The 15,910-nt window shown below is 36.5% G+C and overlaps 1 protein-coding gene across 3 annotated transcripts in view; it reads right to left on the bottom strand.

Annotated features, from left to right (window-relative positions):
- LOC148948662 (solute carrier family 25 member 32) overlaps positions 1-15,910 on the bottom strand; it is a 90,701-nt gene that overhangs the window by 59,888 nt on the left and 14,903 nt on the right. For all 3 annotated transcript variants that reach the window (XM_089094570.1, XM_089094569.1, XM_089094568.1), the window contains exons 4-5: positions 13,584-13,721; positions 4,714-4,831 (exon numbers count right to left, since the gene is read on the bottom strand). In XM_089094570.1, the coding sequence (XP_088950696.1) occupies positions 4,714-4,831; positions 13,584-13,721 (256 nt within the window). The remainder of the gene's footprint in view (positions 1-4,713; positions 4,832-13,583; positions 13,722-15,910) is intronic.

Here is a 15,910-nt window from a genome sequence, read left to right as displayed (position 1 = left end):
GTTTGTAAATCCAAGTATTTGTCTTTGTTGGTGTGAATGTTTAAAGTGTCTATCTTTATCTGTTTGTGTGTCTGATTCTATTTGTTTACATGTCTGGGTTGGTGTTTGTAAGTCCAAGTATTTATCGTTGTTGGTTTGAATGTATAAAGTGTCTGTCTTTCACTGTTTGTGTGTCTGATTCTATTTGTTTGTATGTCTGAGTTGTTGTTTGCAAGTCCAAGAATTTGACTTTGTTGGTTTGAATGCCTAAAGTTTCTGTCTATCTCTGTTTGTGTGTCGGATTCTATTTGTTTGCATGTCTGGGTTGGTGTTTGCAAGTCCAAGTATGTGTCTTTGTTGGTTTGAATGTCTAAAGTGTCTGTCTTTCCCTGTTTGTGTGTCTGATTCTATTTGTTTGCATGTCTGGGTTAGTGTTAGCAAGTCCAAGAATGTGTCTGTATTTGTTTGAATTTCCAAAGTGTCTATATTTTACGGTGTATATGTTTGAATATATTTGTTTGCATGTCTGGGTTGGTGTTTGCAAGTCAGAGTGTTTGGCTTTTTTGTGTTGAATGTCTATAGTATCTGTCCTTCTCTGTTTGTATGTGTGATTCTATTGTGTGCATGTCTGATTCGATCTTTTCGAGTCCAAGAATTTGTCTTTGTGGGTTTGAATGCCTAAAGTATAACTATTTCTCTGTTAGTATGCTTGATTCTCTTTGTTCGCTTGTCTGGGTCGATGTTTGAAAGCTAGAAAATTTGCCTTTATTGGTTTGAATGCGTAAAGTATCTGTCTTTCTCTGTTTGTGTGTCTGAATTTATTTGTATACATGTCTGGGATGGTGTTTGCAAGTCCAAGTATTTGTCTTTGTTGGTTTGAATGTCTAAAGGGTCTGTCTTTCCCTGTTTGTGTGTCTGATTCTATTTGTTTGCAAGTCTGGGTTGGTGTTTGCAAGTCCAAGAATTTGTCTTTGGTGGTTTGAATGTCTAAAGTGTCTGTCTTTCTCTGTTTGTGTGTCTGATTCTATTTGGTTACATGTCTGGGTTGGTGTTTGCAAGTCCAAGTATTTGTCATTGTTGGTTTGAATGTTTAAAGTGTCTGTCTTTCTCTGTTTGTGTGTCTGATTCTATTTGTTTGCATGTCTGGGTTGATGTTTGCAAGTCCAAGAATTTGTCTATGTTGGTTTGAAAGTCTAAAGTTTCTGTCTTTCTCTGTTTCTGTGTCCGATTCTATTTTTTTGCGTGTCTGGGTTGGTGTTTGCAAGTCCAAGTATTTGTGTTTGTTGGTTTGAATATCTAATGTGTCTGTCCTTCTCTGTTTGTGTGTCTGATTCTGTTTGTTTACATGTCTGGGCTGGTGTTTGCAAGCCCAAGAATTTGTCTTTGGTGGTTTGAATGTCTATAGTGTCTGTGTTTCTCTGTTTGTGTGTCTGATTCTATTTGTTCGCATGTCTGGGTTGGTGTTTATAAGTCCAACTATTTGTCTTTGTTGGTTTGAATGTCTAAAGTGTCTGTCTTTCTTTGTTTGTGTGTCTGATTCTATCGACTTGCAAACACCAACCCAGACAAGCAAACAAATAGAATCATACACACAAACATAGAAAGACAGACACTTTAGACATTCAAACCAACATAGACAAATACTTAGACTTGCAAACATCAACCCAGACATGCAAACAAATAGAATCAGACACACAAACAGAGAAAGACAGACACTTTAGACATTCAAACAGACAAAGACAAATTCTTGGACTTGCAAACACCAACCCAGACATGCAAACAAATAGAATCAGACACACAAACAGAGCAAGACAGACACTTTAGACATTCAAACCAACAAAAACAAATTCTTAGACTTGCAAACACCAACCCAGACATGTAAACAAATAGAATCAGACATACAAACAGAGGAAGACAGACACTTCAGACATTCAAATCAACAAAGACAGTTACTTGCACTTGCAAACACATGCCCAGACATGCAAACAAATAAAATTAGACATATAAACAGAGAAAGACAGACTCTATAGAAATTCAAACCATCAAATACAAATTGTTGGACTTGCAAACATCATCCCAGACATTTAAACAAATAGATTCAGATACAAAAACAGAGAAAGACATACACTTTAAACATTCAAACCAACAAAGACAAATTCTTAGACTTGCAAACACCAACCCAGACATGCAAACAAATACAATCAGACATACAAACAGAGGAAGACAGACACTTTTAGACATTCAAACCAACAAAGACAAATGCTATGGACTTGCAAACACTAACCCAGACATGTAAACAAATAGAATCAGACACACAAACAGAGAAAGACAGACACTTTAGACATTCAAACCAACAAAGACAAATTCCTGGACTTGCAATCACCAACCCAGACATGCCAACAAATAGAATCAGACACACAAACAGAGACAGACAGACATTTTAGACATTCAAACCAACAAAGACAAATACTTGGACTTGCAAACACCAACCGAGACATGCAAACAAATAGAATCAAACACACAAACAGAGAAAGACTGACACTTTAGACATTCAAACAAAAAAAGACAAATTCTTGGACTTGCAAATACCAACCCAGACATGCAAACAAATAGAATCAAACACACAAACAGAGAAAGACAGACAAATTGGACATTCAAAACAACATTGAAAAATACTTAGACTTGCAAACACCAACCCAGACATGCAAACAGATAGATTCAGACATGCAAACATAGAAAGACAGCCACTTTAGACATTCAAACCATCAAAGACAAATTCTTGGAGTTGCAAACACCAACCCAGATATGCAAACAAATAGAATCAGACATACAAACAGAGAAAGACAGACACTTTAGACATTCAAACCAACAAAGACAAAGTCTTGGACTTGCAAACATCAATCCAGACATACAAACAAATAGATTAAGACATGTAAACAGGAAAGACGGGCACTTTAGACATACAAACCATCAAAGGCAAACACTTGGACTTGCAAACACCAACCCAGACATACAAACAAATTGATTCAAAAGAGTATTTAAAAAATGTAGGGGCTCGGGGGGCCTTTGGGGTCTCGGGGGGCCCGATGAGGTATTTGGGGGCTCGGGGGCCCGAGGGGGTATTTGGGGGCTCGGGGGGCCGGGGGGGCCCTTTGGTGTTGGGGTGGGGGGCCCTTTGGTGTTGGGGTAGGGGGGCCTTTGGGGTTGGGGTAGGGGACCTTACAACACTGTTCAAATGGAGCTTGTGTATTATAACGACCACAGAGTTTCACCCCAAATCATCTTCTAAAATGTCTCAAACGGTTTCGCACAAATAATCCCCTAAAATGTCTCAAACGGTTTCGCCGAATAATCCCCTAAACGTAATTTCTGCGTGTTCCTCTGTTTCGGCATCCCTGCGCTGCCACATTTGAAATTCCTTGGAAACCCTTTCCCGCGTAAAATATATTCAATCTGGCTTCATCTCGAAAGTGTTCCCAGGTATACTATTATAGTTTTGATAGAATATCAATTTATCTCTCTGACCTAAAGATCAGAGTAGCCATATTTAAAAATAGAATATAAATTTATCTCTTTCACTAAAGATTAGAGAAGCCATATTTAAAAATAGAATTTCTATCTCTTTAGAGTCCCGTATAATTCCTAGGAAACAAGTGATGTCATTTATCCCTCAGACCTAAAGATCAAAGAAGCCATAATGTTTCTTAATTCCCCTTTCGTGGATCAATAATTCCCCTTGATTATGCAAATTAATTTCTCAGAAATTCTGTCCCCTCGATTATGTAAATCAAGTTCTCAGAAATCCACTTCCCCTTCCAGTCGATCAATACATTGATCGACTCGAATGCGTTAATGCGCATGTGCAAACTTCCCCCCGGAGTCAATACCCTTAGAAATAGCCTCTGATTGACCTTGAAAATGGGGTCATTGACCCATTAGTAGATATTCTTTTGATAACCGAATTATGTAGGAGTGGGAATTATTGATAGCTCCCTCTTATCCTAGTCGATTATGTAATCAATTTCTCAGAAATCCAATTCCCCCTCGAGTCGATCAATACATCTCTTCCCGTTAATGCGCATGTGCAAACTTCGCCCCGGAGTCATTACATCTAGAAACAACAAATAAATCGACCTTGGAAAGGGGGGCATTGACCCCATTAGACTCGATCAATAATCCTTGAATACATTATAGCCTGTTAGTGTTAGACTCAATTATAGATGGGAGCAGTGGTGCCCGTCACGACTGGCACTGTTCCCTACTCAGGTAAGCCCAACCTAAAATTCAGCTTATGGGCGCCCATGGTGTGCCACATGGAACTTGGAAACAACCTTTATCACAAACGAGGGGGGGGGCTCACTAAAGTATGAACAATTTGTTCGTGTTTTGAAAACATACAATTTTGCTGCGACTTACTATTTATTTAGCCTTTACTTATTAAATTTTGACAAAGTTAGCTTCAGATGACTTTTAATGCTTGTCAATTTCAAGGTTTCTGAGCTTCAAAGAGTAACTTTCCTACTCTCATTGTTTTGTGCTAACCCTAGTGGGTCCTGAAGGTGCTGTGCGGCCCCCCTCCTTAAGTTCAAGTTATTATTTTTTCCCTCCAACAGAAGGGCAGTAAAAAGATATTTCTTTTTGTCTGTTTTGTCTGATGCTTGGCTTCTTAGATATAAGATTGTCACACACATCCTTGAAGACCCTGAATTTCAATGGAAAAAACGAAAAAAAAACCTTATAAAGTCCACGAATTCCTTCATGTTTATACGTCTTGACAAAGGCATCGATCATGCCATTATACCGCTTGGCATCAGAAGCTCCTGCAGGAGAATTACCATATTGCAGACACAGCCTGAAAAGTTAAGTGCAAAAATATTTTCGTAAGAATTTCGTAATATTTTCGTAAGTTACTGCCCTGTCTATTAGCAGGAGGAGACTTTATGACACCCCCCCCCACCACGGATACAGTGTGTTAAACTCCATTCTTAAGCACGCTGTTTTAATGTCAATCTAATGACTAAAACCCTTTTTCTCAAGGGTAAGTCCAGTTTTGTCGTTCGTCTGTTCAAAGCTCCTGAAATTCAAAATAACTCACTTAACAATAACTGAACAAAACTTTTGTCGAATTCTGCTATATAATAACAACAAATTTTAAAGAAGTTCAAGTGCTACCTTTTCAAGCAAAAGAAGAAGGGTTTTGCTTCTTTCCGGATAAAAAATTGCGTAGAGGTGACACCTCACCCCATATACGGAATAATTTATGTTCGTTTGAGTATTGATCTTGCTCCTTACTTTCAGTCGAAAAAACTCGTTTAATTTATCCTTTAATTAGATTGCAGCGGCAGCACCAACCTAGTAAAGAACGAACCACGGCCCATAGCAACCGAAAATTAAGAAATGCGTTTCAAAAAAAAACTAGCAAGTGTGTAAAAGTTGCCTTTTTTAGTTGATTAATTAAAAAAAAATTTCCACAAAATAAGTCTTTCAAAGAAAAGTAAAGAACTCCATTAAATAAAAAATGAGCAAAAATAAAATCAAATTATCTACCAAGCTCGAAACTACCACAAATCAACATCGATAAATAAATGAAACCCAAAACGAACAGAAATTACAATAAATAACCGAGTCAAACTCAAAATGAGCAGAAATTAACATAAGTTAGGCGCAAAACCCCTATGCCGTCCCAAGGCCAAAACAAAATTTGCACTTTACTGAAAAAAGTATAAATATTTTTACTTTTATAACCTTAATAAATCAAATAGTTTTAAAATTTTGATTACTAAATATCAGTATATGTACATTAAACTGACAATGCACATTCATTTGTATTTTTTCAGTAAAGTGCAAATTTGTTTCTGACCTTGGGACGGTATAGGGGTTTTTCGCCCACCTTATGTTAATTCCTGCTCGTTTTGAGTTTGATCCGGTTATTTATTGTAATTTCTGTTCGTTTTGGGTTTCATTTATTTATCAATGCTGATTTGTGGTGGTTTCACGCTTGGTAGATTATTTGATTTTATTTTTGCTCATTTTTTATTTAATGGAGTTCTTTACTTTTCTTTGAAAAACTTATTTTGTGGAAAGTTTTTTTTAATTAACTTCTGTTCGTTTTACATTGACATAGTCTTTTCAGGGAAAAAGAAAATAACACTTTAAATTTTTTCGTTTTTTAAGACTTTATAATTTGGCCTGCTATTTGTATGCTGGAGAAAATTTTTCGCAATTTTTAACAACATAAACCCTTTAAAAAATCTGGACACAAATAATACTGTTTAATTTAGTTTCATACTTCCTCTAGTCGACCTGAATTGGAAAACTTGATATCATTCGCAAAAAAATCTGTTTACTTTCTTTGATAGCTTGGATACACTTACGCTATTTTGATTTGGTTAAATTTTAAAAGCAGAAGTAGCCCGAAAGTTTGGACATAATACCCTCAGTCGTTCTTGGGATACTGCTGAGATGCCTTATTGGGAATTAGCAATATCACAATGCATTTTGATTTAATCTTAAGGAAACATTTAGTTTTTAAACATAATGGGCAAATGGGAGGGTGGGAGTGGAAGGAGATTAGTTGCTCTCCAATCACTTTCGACTATTAAAAAAAGCATCAGCCCTTTCTATTTTCAATCGAATGAGCCCCTTTCGAAGTTTCCACGACAACTCCTTCGATACGAAGTGCCCTGGTCTAAACAACAACAAAAATATCACTCATCACTTTCGACTTAAAAAGGGTACTAGCCCTTTGAATTTCAAATAGAATGAGCCCCTTTTCAAGTTTCTACGACAAAGATTTCAATGAAAACCTTATATGCCCCCAGGGCATAACTTATAACCCTTGCCCTGAGGGTTGTGGGGGAGTGATCTCTCAAAAACATGTTTTCTATATGGAAATCAACTACGCTGAACAAAATGGCTATCTCAAAATTTGTATTGGATGTGTTTGGGGGAATGATGGGCGCGGGAGGGGGGGGGGCCTAGTTGCCTTCCAATCACTTTCGGCAATTAAAAAGGACACTAGCCCATTGAATTTCCAATCGAATGAGCTTTTTTTGTAGTTTCTACGACAAAGCCTTCTATAAAAACCTTATACGCCTCCAGGGCATAACTTAAAACCCTTGCCCTGACGGCTGTTGGGGAGTATCCTCCTCAAAAATATATTTTTTATCTGGAAATAAACTACGCTGAACAAAATGGCTATCTCAGAATTTTGATTGGATGTGTTTGGGGGAATGATGGGCGTGGGGGGGGGGGGGCTAGTTGCCCTCCAAATACTTTCGTCTATTAAAGAGGGCACTAGCCCTCTGAATTTCCAATCGAATGAGCCTTTTTTGAAGTTTCTACGACAACGTCTTTTATAAAAACCTTATATGCCCCCAGGGCACAACTTAAAACCCTTGCCCTGAGGGTTGTGGGGGAGTGTCCTTCTCAAATACATATTTTCTATCAGGAAATCAACTACGCTGAACAAAATGGCTGTCTCAAAATTTTGATTGGATGGGTTTGGGGGAATGAGGGGCGGGGGGGGGGGGGCTAGTTGCCTTCCAATCACTTTCGACTATTAAAAAGGGTACTAGAACTCTCTATTTCCAATCGAATGAGCACCTTTTGAAGTTTCTACGACGACCCCTTCCATATGAAGTACCCTGCTCTAAAGGAAAAAAATAATGTATGGTACATTGTGCCAACATTGTTCTTATTTGCCCCCAGGGCATAACTTACAACCCTTGACCGGAGGGTTGTGGGGGAGTGTCCTCCTCAAAAACATATTTTCTATCTTGAAATCAACTATGCTGAACAAAATGGCTATCTCAAAATTTTGATTGGATGTGTTTGGGGGAATGAAGGGCGTGGGGGGGAGGGGGGGGGGGTGGCTAGTTTCCCTCGAATTACTTTCGACTATTAACAAGGACACTAGCCACCCCATTTTCCAATCGAATGAGCCCTTTTCAAACTTTCTACGACAAATCCTTTTATACGAAGTACCTTTCGAAGAAAGAAGAAGAAAAAAAAAAACACATTGTGGCCACATCGTTAATTACTTAGGCAGCGCTCGCGCGCTGCCTATGATTCAGAAATGGCACCTATTATGTAAATTATTCTAAACAGTAAAATATTATCCGGAAACAAAATCAATGCAAATTTGAAAAAAATATATGTTAAAGAAGCCATCCAAGACCAGGAGATTTTAAAAGGGTCAGTGTTCCGCATAGGGGTAGGAGTTTAAAAAAAAACTCTGTATTTTGTTTGAATTTTACGTGTTCTTTTGGCATTAGTTTTTTTGTTGTCTTCTCACAATTGGTTAAGAAGTACATCATCTACTCTCATTCACAATCTTCTCTTTTTCCACTGGATGTTATTTGCCTCGTTTTTCTTTGTTGCTATAGCTGAAAACAATTAGCTGGTTTTACGCTTGGTACAATTGAAAAGATTATGCTTTATTAAAATTTGAGTAAAAACTCATGGCACAACAATCTAACCTAATAACTATTGAGAGAATAGGAATACACTTGAATATTTTCCCCAGATTTTCAATAAAACCGGGTAATCAGTCTGTACGTATTTAAAATTATCCATAGGTGTCTTATGATGACACACAGGAAAAAGTCTTCGGCTTTGTCTTAGCTGGATATAGTAAAGAACGAACCCAAGAGATTCAGGCAGCAGAGTCGTGATTACTATAGAGTGGCTGGAGCTTCAATCTTACTTCTCAGGAGGAGATACCTATAGCCGCTATACTGCAGTAGCTGTAAATCAATTTTCTTTGGTTTGATGATTTTACATATCTGGACATTACCAAAGGAGTCCCCAGGGAAGTGTTATAAATTTGGAATTTAATAATAGTTTACTCATTACTTTCATAAAGATGTGAAATGATCACTATTCGTGAAATAAACCTAGAATCGTTAGTTCATCACTTGAACAATGATAAAAAAACACACAAAAAAAGAAAGAAAACAACAATAAAAAAACAGGTAAGTATCTCGTTTGTGATTTGAAGTGACTCTGATATTGAGATAGCATACGTGTTGTCCTGTTTGCAATTATTAAACAGCGTAACTGAACTTGAAACTATACTTTTTGTGACAAACCAGCTGGCAATTAATTTGACACAACCGTCAAAGCCCTGTGAAACTAAGAATAAACAAAAAGCAAGAATATAAAACAACACAGGAGAGGAGCAGAAGAGAAACGAATCAGACTGCCACCTCTTCGCAGTGTTTAGTAAAGAAAAAAGTGCCTTACATGCCTTGTTCATTTGTTTCCCCGGCCAGTATGTATAGAAGGCGTGGTCAATTAAAACCTACGAAGAGGCTCATTACATTGGAACTGAATTTCTAGGGAATTTATTTGAGAATTTCAGGAATTGATAAAGGGTATAATCAATTGACCAAAAAGGGAGTATTTGCACGCTACTACTACTATTACCACTACAAATGCTGCTTCTGTAGCAAGTGCTACCTAGGCCATTGATAGTGAAGTGAAAATTTAAGGAGATGTTGAGGGGAAGTTAAACTGAATCAGAACATACTATGTACATACATATTGACAAAATGGCGTATCAGCAATATACTATTAGGAACGGCTCACTGTATAAAGCTGATACTTCCAGGGTATCGTGGGGGGGGGATGTTCAACTCAACAAAATGCAACATGTGCATACTACTACTGCTATTAATCCTGCTGGAACAACTATTACTAATACAACATTATTACTGCTGGCACTGCCCCTACTACTATTAAGTCTAAGGGTATGAAGGTGAAAACTTGAGAGGATATTGAGGGAAAATTCGAACTAAATCAAAACACATTATGTGCATTCAGGCAGATCGTCAAAAGGTATGAGCATGAAGACTGTCAGAAGGGTTTAACAGCAATATCCCAGGAACAACTTGTACATTATTAAGTCGGAGCTTTCAGGGTATGTTATGGCAGATTTTAAACCAACCATAACTACTACTAGTACGTACTACTACTACAATTGCTGTAGCTAAGAGTCTAAGGGTATTATGAGGGAATTTTTAAGAAACGTTTATGGGGAATTAAAACAGAAAAGAACTATATACATGCACGTTTTCAAAAGACCATATAAGTAGCATCATAGAAACTTTTAAAGGAGGTAATTTGATTGAAAATTAAAAGTTCCGGTTTTTTTTTTAAATCGAAAGTAATTGGACGGCAAAAAGCCTCCCTACAAAATCCATTAATTTTCCAAAAACGCCAAAATTCAAATTTTGAGATAGCCGTTTTGTTCAGCATAGTTTAAAGGTCCAGCAGCTATGTCTCCAGGGATGACGACCCCCCCCCCCTACAACCCTCAGAGAAAGGGTTGTAAGTTATGCAATTTGCCCATTTTTTAAACATAGTATTTGTTATTGGGACAGAAGGAATTTTTTTACCTTTGGTATTCAAACCTGGTCCATTCGATCTTCAACTATCTTTTTTCCTTCTTGAGATACCAATAGGTGGAACATCTCACAGAAAGATCAGAAAATAGAGCTTTTTATGTCAGAATAATTTTAACATTTGGTATCTATATTCAGCGGGCCAATACAACTAAATAAAGAGTGATGGGAAGGATTTATATTCGACTAAAAAATAATAATTATAAACTAGAAACGGTCGGAACAACAATAACGTATTATTGCATAACCTAGCAAAATGACTACTTAACACTTTGCTGACATAATCTAGTCTTGTGTTTGTTTTTTTTAGATAGCCTTAGGTAATAAAACTGATGAAAAAATGACATAAATTGCATGTTCCCGCTTTTTAATCTTGTAGTTTATGAGCTACTATTCAAAAAAACGTCTGTCTCCTTCAACATGCTACTTATTGACCAAACGCTTAGGTTTCAGCAGTGTCCCCCTCCCTAGATTCTGAAAAATACTTTTATTTGGGCAGGATTTAAAAGAGAATCCCTTCCTCCCTAAATTTTCATGAATTGAGGCCATTGATTATACAGCAATCTAGGGCATAGTGCATTATCTTCATTTGAGCCCCCTAAGCACATTCTTCATTTAAGTGTTTAACGACCCGAAAAGCCGTCATCCCGTGAAAATTTAATGGCAAACAGTAAAAATATCTGGGGCCCTAGTCTTGATGGAGTCTCACTTAAGATTTTTTTTTTTCAACAGGAAAATTGTCGCAACAAATTTGTTTGCTTAATGCAATATGTAACAAAAACTTATTGTTTTAACTTCACTTTTCGACTCCATAGATATAGTAATAATGCAACTAGTCCTGTACAGCTCCTCTCAGCCCAATGACTTGGGCTGAGATAATCTTTCTCCGCCCAAGCAAAATAATCTTTCCATAAAAATACCGTGTTTACTGATATTGTCCCAGTAGGATCATTCATTTTGTCTTAAACCAAGTGCATCTCAGGAGTTGAGCCTGGAACCAAATTTCAGCTACTTACTCACACTCAAGTAACACAGTGTCAGCACCACATAGAATCTTATCTAATTACTTAAGTTGATTCATCGTTTTTTCTTCTTTAACAGAAAACTTTGAAAAGAAGAGGAGAGGATGAGCTAACTCAAGTTTTTGTTATGGAAATTATGCAAGTTACTGCGTTATCACAACCATAAATTAAGTCATTAAAAAACATAATATATCAAAATTAATTTCAATTTGTGAAAAAACTGCATATTCCTGTACAAAGTGAGATATCCCATGTATCCTTTGCCAAGAGATGATACAATCTAACGTCAAGATACAGGAATGGGAAGGGCTTAGGGAGGAAACAGCCCTGTCACACATTGGATATTTGTGATTTGTGAGCAACGTTTAGGTTGTCCTTTTTTTTCTTTTTTTTGTACTATGCTATCCATTTCAGATAGTGGTCAATTTCAGTAACTCTGAAAAAAAACTTTGCCCCAAAAAATACTTGCAAAGAGAAGTAAAGATCCATATTAAAAAGGTAAACCTTATTTTGAGTAATGTCTCCTGTCAGATGCTGCAGGCATAGTAATTTCTGTTCTTTTTCAATTTGCTTATTATATTACATTATCGTATTCGTTGAGTAGAAGGACGACAGTAGAAATTTGACTTTGTCCTTTTTTTGTTTCATCCTTTGGCGACCGGTTTCAGTTTACTGGGGAAATCGGTAAGGTCGAACCAAATTCAGACATGTTACGCCATTTATAAAGTAAAGGTTACCCTCAACACCCGACCCCTCCCACGTCCGACTTTTGCAGGATGGCAGGCGTAAGTCTTCTCGTTTGAATCGAAATGCTGCAAGGATTTCCGACTTGTAATATTGAAGGCACAAAGGAGACCCATACTCCCTCTAACACCAACCCCCTGTCAACTTTTCAGTAGGATCTTTCTTGTACCTGGGCTAGAAACGTACCTCGATCCGAGCCAAGGAGAGAGACTTTTTCCAAGAAGGTAGAGACCACTGACCTTTACGGCCCAGGTACTTACACTTCAAAGTTTCATGTTTCGGGGAGAAGTATTGTACTAAGTTTGAGTATTATATTATACTAGCATCCTGAATCTTCTGCTACGTTGAGAACATTATAAATGCCACTTTTTCATCTATTCGCTACTCTCATGTTTTGCAGTATCAGCGCTGGTATTGGTACTGTGTTTTTAGGTTACACTTAGCTATTAAACCATATTTATCTTTGGCAACGGTGAGTTTACAACTTTTACTGGTTAGTGTATCTTTTATTGGTTTTTTATTTAAATTTGACTGAGAATCGTTTGTTTTCATCTATATTGGACAAAGAAACTTGTAAGCAAGAAACTTACAGACATTCAAAAAAAAGGAGAGGAGTAAGATACTTGAGCTAAGTACATATTACTAACTTCTGATATGCATTTGAAAAGAATAAAAATTCGTTTCCGAAATTCTAGCGACAAGTAGTTTTCTTAACACAGAATGTATAAATACATAGATATAATCAAATTATTCCTACCATCGAATAAATAATACACAGAATAAAATTCATATTTTGGGCCGCAATAACAAAGCATAGGGGAATTCTCAAAAGTAATAAGATTGATTGGGAGTCAAGAAATAAAGCCTGCCCTACGAGTTGGCTTGAAAAAAAAAAGCTTGTGTCGAGACTTTTTTTTAGGGAACGTGCAAGAAGTTTTCCCCAAGAAAAAATTCCTCTTGGGGCAGATATTTTAAAGGTTTGAATTTTGTTAATCGACGGTTACGACACGAACCCAAAGTGTTGCTCCAGCAACGTTTTCGTCGCTGAAGAATACAGAAGCTATCTATTTAATTATTGTCACCACAAACGGTAAACACACAGGGCTTGTCATAACATGTCCATGTTTGTGCAGCTTTTCAGATTGCTCAGGCGATCTAAATCCAATTTTTGTTTGTTTACAGTTTCCATATAGCTCTTTACCTTCATTTGAAAAAAAATATTTATATCTAATTTCTGGTGGTTATCCTAAATATAAGCAGAACAAAAAAGCGAAGTGATAAATAATGATGATATTGGCAAATAAAAAAAAATAGTTTACAATACTTTACTAAATTACATTGCTGTTAAACAGTGTCTCGATCTTTATTAGGCAGAAGCTGTAAATCAATTAGTATGAAAACAATAATACAATTTTGAATTAAACAGTCTTACCTAGTTTTTACTACCCAAATAGGATTGGTCAATGCTAGGGTTAATACACCGGCTTCGGCAGCAGCTACCATGTTTAAAATTGGTCCAAGATTTTTAGACGTATCACCATTACTCATCCGTGTCTTGATAACATTATATCTACAAAATGCATAAATATCTCGATTAGAAAGAAGAGAGAAACAGCGAGAGAAAGGGGAAAGAGAGAGAGGGGGTAGAGACTGCTTTTATGAATCTGTTTAGAGAAAAAAAAACTCAAGCCCAAATAAAGTAATCCAAAGACTAAATCGCAGTCTAGAGAAAAAGTTGAACTGTTAATTCCTGTTGTCTTTATAATTTCCAGATTTAGGGTAAAAGCTCATAAGTGTTCTTTCATTCGAATATAACTTTCTTTTTTATTAGGAGATTATTACATTGTTTTCAGTCCCCAGCAGGCGACCAAAAATCTACAACCTCACGCACGTTTAAAAATCAACACAGGCTTGTAATCTTCCTAGGATTACTTTAATAACTTAGCGTTTGATTTAAACAGAAGTATAAACACACAATGTTGAAATTATCTATCAATTTTCTATGTTTACTCTGAGTACATACTTCTGAGGAGTTGGGGTAATGTTATTTTTCTTAATCCCCTATTCTACAGATACCTGTCACAGAGTGGATAATGCACAACTACCATTTTGATTGAAACAACAAAACATGGTTAAAAAGAAAAATAGCAAAAAACATTCTTACAATTCACATTTTTCAAAAAAAACTATTATATGTAAAAAAAAGTATCTAACAAAATACTTAAAACAAGCGTAAAATGTTATATTAGGGATGCAAAATACACTAAAAATAATAGGTTGCAGTTAAATAAATGAAAAAATTCAAATCTTATACTCCATAGTTCTTTTTTAAAATATCATTTGTGGTTTGAAATCCAGCAAAATTATGCATTATATGTACAAATTATTTCTGCAGATGAAAAAAAGGTAGTTGACTACAGTCGTCATTATCACATATACCGTTTTTTAATGGCCAAACGGTCCATATTAAAAATCTCTAAAAAAAATGGTTATCCAGGGAACGAATGCTTCAGAAATTAAGCAAAAAAGCTTTATATACATCGAGTTTATATAGTCCTTTGTGTAACCGGATTAACATTGTGTATTTATTTTTTAAACTAAGTATATTGCTAGGGTTGACTTCTTACTTCTCTACACTAGAAATCCTTCTCAAGCCTCTCCTAGTCTTATCATTTTATTATAGGCCTACTGAGCTTGTCTTGTTCTTTAAAACTAGGTGTTACAGCGTATTGCATAACTTCGTCCAGATAACTATATTCTACAAACGTATATTTCCTACGTCTGTCCCATGACCTCTTTTCTCTGCGGAATATGCAGCTTCTCTCGAGTATTACGGAGATACAATTTTGAGTGCAGAAACTTCTAGCGGGAGCCTTTTAAAATTCCTCAGTCACTCCAGGAGCATTCAAAACGGCAGGTAAGCTATCTCTTGCATTTACGCATTTACATACATGTGCTTTAATCCCCCCCCCCCCCGAAAAAAAGACAACAAAAAAAAAACATGGAAAAATTAAGCCAGTGAAATTCAGCACAGGCAAAAAAAAAAAAAAAAGCGCATAGACAAGCTAAACGATCCAATAAACTTATATGAAAAAGCAATAGAAAAACAAAACATATTATTAATCTTAAAAAAAAAAACGACTATTCGGGGAACAAGTGCTTCGGAAATTAAGCAGAAAAGCTTCATACAAATTTACATAACCTTTAGTGTAACAGCATATCTTTCAAGCGAAGTATATGGCCAGCTTTGAGTTCTTACTTCGCTGCTCTAGGACACCTTCTCAAGCCACACTTGGTCTTATCCTTTTATCATAAGCCTACTGAGCTTGTTTTGTTCTTTAATATTGGGTTTTACAAAGTATTACATGACTTTGTCCAGATAACTGCTCAGCAGACATACATCTCTTACGTCTGGCCCATGATTGAGCATGCTTGCCCCACTTCTCTGCGAAATATGCAGCTCCTCTCAAGTGTTAAAGAGATCAAATTCTGACAGCGGCAACTTCTAGCGGGAGCCTCTTAAAATTCATCAGTCGCTCCAAGAGCATTCGAAATGGAAGGGAAGCTATCTCCTGCCATTTACATGTATGTTTGTGCTTTAACCCTCCCCCCCCCCCTCTTAAAAAAGTAAGAAAATAAGATAAAAAATCAACACATGGAAAAGTAAAGCCAGTGACATCCAAAAACGAAAAATACTTCATATTTCCCCTGTAGCCTATGTATACCTAAGCGTCCTCAGCACAAGCGAAAAAAAAAAGA

This window comes from Artemia sp. Qi Xiang Cuo, chromosome 9 (genome assembly GCF_049724085.1).
Source record: "Artemia sp. Qi Xiang Cuo chromosome 9, ASM4972408v1, whole genome shotgun sequence".
Classification (NCBI taxonomy): domain Eukaryota; kingdom Metazoa; phylum Arthropoda; class Branchiopoda; order Anostraca; family Artemiidae; genus Artemia; species Artemia sp. Qi Xiang Cuo.
The sequence above is the reverse complement of the archived record's forward strand: the minus strand, read 5'-3'. Positions and strand labels throughout refer to the sequence as shown.